This window comes from Eimeria maxima, genomic scaffold (assembly GCF_000499605.1).
Source record: "Eimeria maxima Weybridge genomic scaffold, Emw_scaff376, whole genome shotgun sequence".
NCBI lineage: Eukaryota > Apicomplexa > Conoidasida > Eucoccidiorida > Eimeriidae > Eimeria > Eimeria maxima.
In genome coordinates this window covers 10,001-20,333 of record NW_013563828.1, presented here as the reverse complement: position 1 = coordinate 20,333, position 10,333 = coordinate 10,001, and the positions used below count along the sequence as shown (strand labels likewise).

Genomic DNA, 10,333 nt, shown 5'->3' with positions numbered 1-10,333 from the left:
CCCCCCCCCCATAACGACAAGTTCTCTGCTGACCCGCGCAGCCGCGGGGTAGAGTCTCAGGCGACGAGCCCGTCGCTCTGTTCCTTTCTGCTGTCCGGTGGAAAGGAAACGTAGCTGACGCACACGCTGGTGCGTGTGCTGCTGCGGCAACCGCTGGTCCTGCTGGTCCTGTTGCAGCTTCTCATGACTGCTTGCGCTCCTTGTAGTCCTATCTTCCGGTCTGGACCCCTCAGCCGCCTATGGCGATTCCCCTCTCCGCTCAATTCCAGTAGACAGCGCCTCGACAGGTGCTGGTGGGTAGTGCCTCTCTTCTTCGTCAGCCTCCCCTACATATTTGGACGTGTTTGCGTGTCTGTGCATCTACAGCATGCATATACACAATGCGCATGCATAATTGCATGTGCGTGATGCATTAGTGTGTAACTGTATGCGCAAGAACATGTGTGTGTGGGGGGGGATGTATGCATGTGGGTATTGGTGTGTCTTTGTGTGTGGGGGTCTTTCTGTCTATATGTCTGTCCGTGGGATGTGCTGTGAGCGCTCGTGCAGCGTTCAGCCACGCATCTCCTGGCTAAGACAGCAGACAATAGACACCAATATGTGTGTGTGTGTGTGTGTGTGTGTGTGTGTGTGTGTGTGTGTGTGTGTGTGTGTGTGTGTGTGTGTGTGTGGTGGGTGGGTGTGGTTGTGGGTGTGTATTTGTATGAAGTTTGCTTTGCATATTTTTGTCGATTTGCAATAAGCAATATTACGGGCTCCAGGTAGATAGGTTTTGTTAGATTTATCTAGCAGGACGGCAGGGTCTATATCTGGTTGTCGCTTCTGCACAAGTGCGAGTCAGCTAAATCACCCAATGCCACACATGTGTGTTTTGGGGGAAATATGTCTTCTGTGCCGGAGGCATTTGCTTGCAAGAGTCTTCAAGCACCACAACTGCTGAGTGGCTCCACCTTGGAGTCTCTTGTCCGCCACACAGACAAACCCTTCGCGCTTTGTGCAGCTCTACTCCATACCTGAAGGGAAGCAATTGCCGTCTGCCGTTCACGAGAAGCACAAATGTGTTTAGTATTGCTCTACAGGCCCTTTAGCAGCGTGACTATCGGGAGGGCAAAGGAGAACTCCCGTGCAACTGCAACAGACACAGATAAGACATTGAGTACTTGCTGCTTGCTGCCTGTACACCCAGACTGAGTCACAGCGTAGGGGTACACGGAGAGCTGAACTTCTGCAGATTTGCTTTACGATTCAGATAGAGTATAAGCACGCTTTTGAGGCTTTTTTCGTGCATGCCCAATCCACGCGCTGGCCGTTTTCGGTGAACCTGATATAGGTGAGAGGAGAGGAAATGGCCGGGAGAAGAGGAGGCAGCTCGACAACAGGTAATTTTCTGGAGGAAGTTTTCACTAGAAATGCTTCGGTTCCTCTAAAAGGGACAGCGGATGGGCAGCGATGATTTCATATGTTGCTGTTTTCTAAACCCTATACCAGCCTTCAGCTAATGCAAAACCATATAGGGCAGGCCCACCCAGGCTATCAACTCGACCCATTCGCAGAAACATTAGAGAACCCGCAAAAGATGCAGCCGTCTCGTGTTGCGTTGATGTGCTCGCGGAGATACCGCCACCTAATGCGCTGGGATAAGAACACTGAGCAGCGCAAGCAAAACGGTCTTCTGCGTTTTTCGTGACCCTTACTCATACGACGAAGCCATTAGACAGAAAAGGAACAGCCAGTATCACTGAGTCTAGCACCTAAAACGTCCCTACAACTTATCTACTTCCTACTTTCTGCCAACCTCCCAACTTCGTCTCCTTCCTTTGTCTTCCTGGGCCCCAATGCGGCCTTCTTCCTTTACATATAACACTTCACTCTGCATAGGATCAATCGTTCGTGGTTCGAAGCAATGTGCTGTCCTCCCTAATGCAATTAGTGGTCTAGTCTGACTGCATATGGTTAGATTAGAGTGAGTGGACTCCTGGGACGGCACAGGGGAGGACGGAATCTCAACATCACAGCAGCAGGCATGATATGCTAAAATTATTTTTTCCTTCCCCTTCAGGGCTGTGCATATGTGAGTAATTAGGAAACAGTGGGGCCGGCCGGAGCCGCAGAAAAAGTAGATGGCCTCAAGTCTACTCATCTCCATATGCTTAACTCCTTTATTTACAAATGACTTCTCATAAAGTATCGCGGAACTTTATGTGTACAGAAAGGGGGAAGCAGAGTGCCGAGGGAAGGCAGCCGGCCAGGGGGGCAGCCACATGGCCACTACGCCATGCTGCATGATTTCTCTTGGTTTTATTTCGTGACATTAATTGTTAATCAGAACTCTTATTATGATTTCTCAGTTCAAAGTCGCAGAAGGCAAGAGCGGCCCACTCAAGATCGCCGAATGCTTGGCCGCTGCCCGCGGGGGCAGATGCCCTGGGGTGTATAGACAGCTGCGGAAAAGGAGAGTATTTGTCGCCATCCCCTTTTAAAGCATACGCCCGAAGCACTTCCACCAGATACAGCATCATTGCAGTACAGCGAGAGGCCCCTGCGGTTCAGAAGAGAGGGCCCCAACAGGGCCCCCATTCAGCCACATTGCCCCTGAGGGCAGCAGCATCTCGTCGCAGCCTGAACTGCGAAAGGTCAGAAGACGAAGGGCCCCTACAGTGCCCCCCAACTCATGAAGGAAAGGCCCTTGTTGCGGAAACCCCAGTAGAACGGGCGGTTCTGGGGGCCCCCGCCCCCAGACGCTCGCACTCCACCCCTTCCACTTGGTGGGCCTTCAACGTTGGTTGCTTCCAAATATGTCTTTGCCCCCAAGTAGTCCCTTTTCGGAGGCCCCGCGCAACACAGAGGGGCCTCCCGGCAGCAGTCCTCCCCCTTACCCTCCAGTCTTAGGGGCCACCGGACATCCTGGGGCCCCCAGCAGCTGTGCCCCAGCTCCTCTCCAGAACCCGGGGACCATGGCTACTGCACCTGCAGTGTCGGGACAGTTGCAGCCCTTCATGGACACAGGTGAGCGAGTGCTGATCCAATGGGGTGTACCGACGGCTGGAGGCAATGTTGCTGCTGCTGCATGGGGGCCCAACCCTTCATTGCAACAAAAACAACAACAACCAGGATCCTTTTTTCCCACAGCCTCCACGCCTAAGGACCCCGAGACTCCATTCGGCCCCCCTCTCGTGCAGGGGCCCCTAGCAAACACCACCGAAGGGCCCACTCCGCCTGTGGGCCCTGCCGCTGTACCTGCTGAGGCAGATCAGTGGGGCCCCCCTGTGCGTCAGAACCCTTGGGTTGGCCCCCCCACCTCCACAAATCCTGCAGGAGGTGCAGCAGCAGGAGCGCCTGCTGCTGCACCACCGACGGTTCCCTTGCCTGAGTCAGCAACTCAGCAGCAGCCACAGCAGCAGCCGCAGCTGCCGCCTCCTCAGCAGCAGCAGCTGTCGCCCCCGCAGCAGCAGCGGCAGCACACCCGCCAGCAGCATGCGCTTATAGGGGGAGAAGGTGTACCAGGGGGCCCACCTGGGGCCCCTCCATCAGGGGTGGAATTTGCTGCAGCAGAGGGAAAGTGGCAGGGGCGGTGGTCCCAAGGGCCTCCAAGCCGCACGCAGCAGCAGCAGCAGCAGCAGCAGCAGCAGCCGGCGAGTGTCGCTTCCATAGGGTTTGAAGGGGCCCCTCCTGTGGCTGAGGGCCCTGTCTATAGCCAGGAAGGGCCCCTCAACCCAGCAGCAGCAAATGCGGAATTCTTCCGCCCTGTGACAAATGAGATGCACCAACACAATTATGGTACCTACCATCTGCCTCCAGAAGGGGGAGGCCCCTTGCAGTTAAGAAACACGGGGCCCCTGGCCTTCATGCAGTGCGCGGAAGACCCAACCTTCACGGGGCCAGCGGAGGAGCAGCAAACTGCAAAAAGGAAAACGGAAAGCCTTCACACTGAGGGATCTCAACATCGGTGGCCAATAGGGGCCCCTGGACCTATTGGACCCCCCGGAACAATAGGGGCCCCTGGGGCTATGGGGGCCACCGGCGTACTAGCGGTCCCTGGGGCTCCAGCCACTTCAGCGCCCACAGGGGCAGCATCCAAACTGGACTGCGCCCCTCCGCAGAATGGGCCGTTAAGGGTTGCTGCTTCTGCAGCGCCTCTGCCGCAGCAGCCGCAACAACAGCAGCAGCAACAGCAGCCAGAGGTGCAGCAGCTGCCAGAACCCGTGGGGATGGCCGGCATGGGTGCGTTTCAGCGGAAGGGGGTCCCCCCAATTGTGAATGACAGGCAGCAGCAAGGAGAACCTGGGCTATTCAAAGCCCCCAACTCAAGCTGCGGGGGCCCCCCGGGCCCTTCTTGGGTGGGTCTGCCAGGTGCACAAGGCGTTATGGGAGGGTCTGTGGGGACCACCCCTTACATGGGGGCCCCTTACATGGGAGCCCCAACTCCAGCTTTTTTGAGGGGCCCCAACGGTTTAACTGTCTCGCAGCAGGTGCTGCGAGGGGCCCCTCGTTCGTCTTCATGGCCTCAGTTGGGGGCCCCTCAGGGGCCCCCAGCCGATAGTCTTTTGTCTGCTGTTGCTTCGCAGCAATATGCGCTGCTGACAGTCAGGGCCTTTCTGTTGGCTTGTGAGGAGCCGGTGGCTCCTCCGTGGAAGCAGATCGCTGCTTGGGGGCCATGGCTTTCGGGCCAGCAGCAGGGCCCCCCCCATGCTGGTCTGCTGGGACCCCATCGTCGAGGGGGCCTCCAGCAGCCAGCCAGCGGCGCCGTGCTTACCGAGGCCGAGGAGCCAACCCAGGCAGCAGAGGAGGGGGGCCAAGGGGGGCCCCATGACAAGGCCTCCCCGGAATGTCCGGAGGAGTCAAGCATCACTGCATCGCATAGAGCAGCAGCTGATGAGAGCTTGGGTAAACCCGATCGCAAAAAGAAAAGGGGAGGGGCTCCCCAAGGAGGCCCCGCATCGAAGAAGGCCGCAAAAAGCCAACGAGCTGCTGCAGGGGAAGGCGCCCTTGTGACTGCCGAAGGTAAACATGCACAGCAGCAGCAGGGAAATATGTTGTTGAACTATGAAGATAGTGTGCTTGCTCGCTGCGGCATTTCTTCGACTGCAGGGGTCTTTTTGTTGTACCGTGTTGCATGCTGCTCCTCTTGCTCTGCTTGTGCTACTGCTGCTGCTGCTGTTCAGATGTATGGAGGAGCAGCGGGGAATTGCTGCTGCCAAACAGGTCACCTCCGCTGCCGCTGTCTGCAGTGCAGCAGGCAGACTTGTGTGTCGAGTTGCTGACGGCTTTGGGGCGTCTGCGCCCTCAATGGCGACGCCGCGGCAACCGGGTGTCTTACCAGCTGCACCTGGCTCGTCTGCGTCCTTCTTTGCTGCTGCCAGCGGCAGCTCCTCCGAGTTGGGTCTTGGAGGGGTATAGAGCGGCCTTGGGGCCCCTGGTTGCTCACATAGCGGAGCTGCCGTACGTACACTTGGCCCCAGGAGAAGCAGAAGAAGTGGTAGAGGAGGTGCAGATGCTCAAGGGGCCTGAAGCTATAGATTCGGTGCTGCATGCGTTAGACGCTTTGGAGCCTTGGGGCCCCCAAGGCAACAGCCAGATCGAGTTCGAGTCGGAGGCTATGGAGGCGGAGGCGATGCGGGACACGGGGGATCCCAGGCAGCAGTTGCTGATGCAGCATCAGCAGCAACAACAGCAGCAAGCGCAGCGGCAGCACCAGCAGCAGCAACAACTACTACAGCAGCAGCAGGCGGAAGCGTCTCGACTGGCGGATGCGCCTGCAGACGGAGTCAGGGGCTCCTCGGACAGGGAGGTGTTGCTGGCATATAATCCCGATTTGAAGGTTTTGCGTCAGCTGAACTATCTTGTCCCAGGGACTCGGGTGTACATACACCAGGATGTGCTGGATATGAAACTGGCAGATATGGGTCTGCCGCCTCTGCCGTCTCCGCCTGCAGGGTCTGCGGATGGGGGCCCTTCTGCATCTCGGGGCCCCCTATCTCGATTTGTGATGGCTGAAGCTGGGGAGCGTTACTTTGCTGTGCCATGTGGGGAATATTTGCCTTTGAAGTTGGTGTCCCCCCCTCAGCACCAGTTGCAGTTCTCTGTTGGTCAGGTGGTGCAGTTACTGCAGGAGGGTCGTTTGTGTTTGTTACGTTTCACGGAGCGCGAGGCTCTGAAGCGTCGTTTGCCTCTTCTGGGGGCCCCCTCGGGCCCCCCCAGCGAGACAGCAGGAGGGGGAAGCCAAGGAGCAGCAGTGGGATTCAAGCCTCAACGAGGCAGCAAACCAGCATGCTGTCCTGCGCCTGTAGGCATCGAGAAGATCTGTCGTTGCAAGTGCAACCATCGGCGGCAGGAGTTGTGCGGTCAGCTGAAGCAGAGGTTACGTGTAGATAAGAAGGGGTGCTTAGCAGCAATTCGTGATTGTATAGACTTGAATCATGTTGCATTTTCTTTACCCTCTGCTCGCACCTGTCAACTTGAAGTCCTAGCTTACCTCTTCGGTGTTAACCCGTGGCTGTATGCAAAGAACAGGCACGAAGCACCCCCTGAGGCCGAAGTGGCAAGCATTGTGCGGCGGTACAAGGAGCTGGTGAGTACGAAAGAATATGAACAGGTCTTTAAAGCCTGGTTGGAAGAACAGGCACGGGAGAAATCGCTGCAGCAGGAAATCACTGCAGATATCACTGCTATTGGTCTTAATCTTAAGGATACAGATGCTGGCTGCCTCAATGCAGCTGCCAATACACCCCAACAAGACCCAAGGGTACAGGCTAGCATTGCCCAACTCGTACCCAATACCCCCATCTGTGTCCGCTTCAAGGCTCTCTTGGGGCTCCCCTCCGGCAACGAGCAACACCTACGCGGGGTTGTACGCCGCGCGCAGATACTGCCACGAGGTCGCGCCATCAGTCTTGCCATTAACAACAGGAAAGAAGAATTCGTTCTCCTTCCTGAAGAACTGCAAACTCTCGTTGCACATGACGACCTGAGGCTTGTGCGCATGCGGTCCCGTCAGTGGTTCGCCTACGAGGCCCACGCAGCGGGGGCCCCCTCCGCCGCCTCCGGGGCCGCAGGGGCCCCGGGGGGCCCTTCTTCAGACCACCAATGGGCATCCCCTACCCAAGACGACAGCTGGAAAGGGGGAGAAACCCAGTCCTGAATAAGAGAGGGGCCCCTTTCGCTGCTACCTGGGACCTCTCTTCACTACAGTGTACACCATCTCAGGCAACGATCCTCCTTTAAGGCTTTACACTGAGCACCCTAGACAGCGGCACTCAGGTAGCTGCAGGTGGCCTCCTGCCGTGAGCTAGCCACGAAGTGCTGCCACCAGCACAGCTAGCCATATAGGGGCATAGCTACTTCTTGTTCACCCATACCCCAACTGTTTCATAGAACATAAATCTTTTCTAAAAGGAATGGTTGTCGCTGGAATGCAGAATTCAGCCTTTGCTCCCCCCCAGCTAGCTACGTATGCAACTAGCCCTTACCACAGAGGAGCTCAGTTAGCAGCTAGCTTGGAGAGATGGAGCGCCTTCTCCCCTCTATTTGGCCAGCTAGGATGCCATTGACGTCGACCTGTTAAGGCTCTGGATGCAAATAGCCTTCTATGCCTAATTAGAACTACGTTTGCCGTGGGTAGCTAGCAAGCTAGCTAGCTGGCTAGCTAGCCAGCTAGCTAGCTTCTAAGCGAGCTCACTGGTTCATGCATTGTGCTGTGGAGCAAAGGAATTGTCTTATGCGTTTGACCCCTCTTCGTTGGGGTTCAGGGATGCCTGGCGCAAGGCGCTGGCTGACTAGCTATCCAGCTAGCGACGCAGTAGCCTGCGCTATCCAGCTAGCCAGTGGGGCTTCTGAGGGGATCCTCTCTGCAGACGCAGGAGAAGCAGCTAGCCGGATTACTAGCTGAAGTGCTCAGCTAGCCAATCAATCAAGTGTGTGCTCGAGGCCCATGCCAGGGCCCACGTCTGCTGCAGCACGGCCACCACAAGGAAGGCCGCACCTAGCAGGTCCCCTGCAACAGCAATAATGGCGCAGAGGGCGGTAAAGAGCAGTAGCACAAATGCTGCTAGTCTCTCTGCTTTAGGGGAGTTGAGTCCTGGGAAGACCCTCACGCGAGGTTGAGAGGGCCCCCCAGCAGCCTCATTCTTACGAGCACGGAGGGCACCCCCTCCTCGCAACCTCAGGGCACTTAGCGCCACCAGACGCATGCCTGAGGAGGCCCAAGATGAACACACATCCTTCACACCTGCAACAACTCTTGCTGCTGCTGCTGCTGGACGCGCTGCAGCAGCTCCACCACGTGTCGCTGCTGGCGGAGTTGGAACAGCAGCACCATCTGCTGCCGCCGGTTCAGTAGCAGCAGCAACATTGCCGGATCCGGCTGTTTTAGTAGCAGAAACAACAGAAGAAGAGGAGGCAGAGTCCTGTGCCTGGCTGTCCTGTGATTCCTGAGGGCATCGCACAGCAGCAGCAGCTACTAACTAATTTGGTGCATGCAAGTGCATCTAACGGTTATATCTGCTGCCTGGTCTTCGCTCCTAAGGGACTTCTTAAAAGACTCACCACAGCAACAGAGCCCCCCGCAGTGGTGGCCCCCAGGGCCTCAAGGGGCTGCGCAGCAGCTAAGGGAGGACGGCGGGTCATTACTCTCTTTCGTGTCCTAGAAAATGAAGCAGGTGATAAAGGAGCAACAGTTTCCGCTGCTGTTCCTTCTGCTCCGGGTGACGTTGCTGTAAGCGCTGCTGCATCTGCTGTCTCTGCTGCAGTTGCCGCTGTCTCTAAAGTCCCCGCTGTCGCTCTGTCTTCTTCATCAGCAGCTCTCTCGTCCTTTGGTGTCTCCTCACCGCCTCCTTCCTGCTGCTGGTCACCCAGCGAAAATGAGACAGGGGGGCGAGCCCCTGAGGGCTTGAGGGCCTTAGGCCGACCCTTCCGCCGAAGATTTCCTGCTGCTGCTATAGCAGCAGCAGCCGATGCTGCAGCAGCAGCTGATGCTGCAGCAGCAGCCGAAGCTGCAGCAGCAGTGGCAGCAGCAGCCACTGCAACATCGGAGACAGCCGAGGGGCTGCCGCTGCTATTGTCACTGCTGCTGCTGCTGCTGCTAGGGTGCGTCTCTGTTTCGGACTGCTGGGGAGGGACAGTGTCTCCATCAGCAGCAGCAGTATTTGCTTCTTGCACTCTTTGAGATACACCATCCTCTTCTGTTTTCTCCGAATTGCAAATCTCCGCTGCTGCTGCTGCTGCTGTACCTTCCTCTGTCTGACTCGCACCAACATTGTCCTTGTCACGCTGCTCTTCAGACTTCGCATGCGCCCCTGATGCGTCTTTAGCAGCAGCAGCAGCTGCTGCTGCTGCTGCTGCAGCGTCCGCATCTGCAGCGGAGGGCGAAGGCTGCCCAGCTGCGCTGTCGCTAAGAGGAGCGTCTGACTCATTTTTCGCCTCCTGCTGCTGCTCTTGCAGCAGCTGCTGCTGCAGTACGCTGGCAGCAGCATTTGCGACTGCTGCCCCTTGCTGCCTGCTGGCATTACCACCTCGTTGAGGTCTCCCCACCACTGTACCCCTCTTGCGGCTGCGTTGGAAGACAGTCGCACCCTCCGCTGGAGGGCTTTGCTGCTGCTGCTGCTCTTCCTGCTGCTCTTGCTGCTGCTTTTTGTCGTGAGATGCACCCGCAGCACTGTCACTGGGTGAGTCACACATTGAGGCAGGAGAGGCGGAGCCTCCTACAGCACCAATCTGTGTTGCATTGCGTGCTTCTGCTACAGCGGGGTTATCATCCATTGTGTCTGCTGCTACTGTGTCTGCTGCAGTTGTTGCCTCTTCTCTTGAGTTCCATGCGCTGCGTGCCCATAGAGAGGCAACAGCTTGCGGTGTCAGGTGTTCAGGTTCTGCTGCATTGTCTGCTGCAGATTCATGTGCAGCAGCATTTGCTGCTGCTGCTGTTGTTATTGATGATGTAGAGTATACACTAAGAAGGGGAGAAGAGGCCCCTCTTGATAAACCATAACGTTCCTGTCTCTCCCCCCAATCCTTGCTGCTGCTATCACGAGTAAAGCTACCACTGCCTGCATGCATAGTACGAGTAGGTCTAACAAACATACTTCCCTTACGTAGGAGTGCTGCTGTTGTTTCTCCTGATCCTCCTCCTGTTATTGCTGCACCTGCTGCTGCTCCTCCTGCTGCTGCTGTGTCTCCTGTAAAGTCTGTTTCGGATAGAGAGTCCCGCTGCAGCAGCTGAGCTACGTCACTATCAGGGGCCCTCTTAGCAAATTCCTCTAACCATTGGTGTAGCTGCCGCTGCATCTCCCTAGTCCTTGCCCCTCCTGCTCCTGCAACAGCACCGGATACAGCACCATGTCTG

General features: G+C 56.9%; 2 protein-coding genes across 2 annotated transcripts in view; one reads left to right on the top strand and one right to left on the bottom strand.

Moving 5' to 3' along the window:
* Positions 1 to 2,795: 2,795 nt before the first annotated feature.
* Positions 2,796 to 7,138, top strand: EMWEY_00030650 (hypothetical protein, conserved; the record flags this gene model as incomplete). Its single annotated transcript, XM_013478300.1, has 2 exons — positions 2,796 to 5,001; positions 5,163 to 7,138. 2 exons carry the CDS (start codon positions 2,796 to 2,798, stop codon positions 7,136 to 7,138), a joined length of 4,182 nt encoding a protein of 1,393 aa, XP_013333754.1.
* A 739-nt stretch (positions 7,139 to 7,877) lies between these two features.
* The window catches only part of EMWEY_00030640 (hypothetical protein, conserved), a gene marked incomplete at both ends in the record, with an annotated part of 5,955 nt that continues 3,499 nt past the window's right edge, over positions 7,878 to 10,333 (bottom strand). The window contains 2 exons of the mRNA XM_013478299.1: positions 7,878 to 8,426; positions 8,542 to 10,333. The exon at positions 8,542 to 10,333 is cut by the window's right edge and continues 438 nt beyond it. Coding sequence (XP_013333753.1) covers positions 7,878 to 8,426; positions 8,542 to 10,333 — 2,341 coding nt within the window. The remainder of the gene's footprint in view (positions 8,427 to 8,541) is intronic.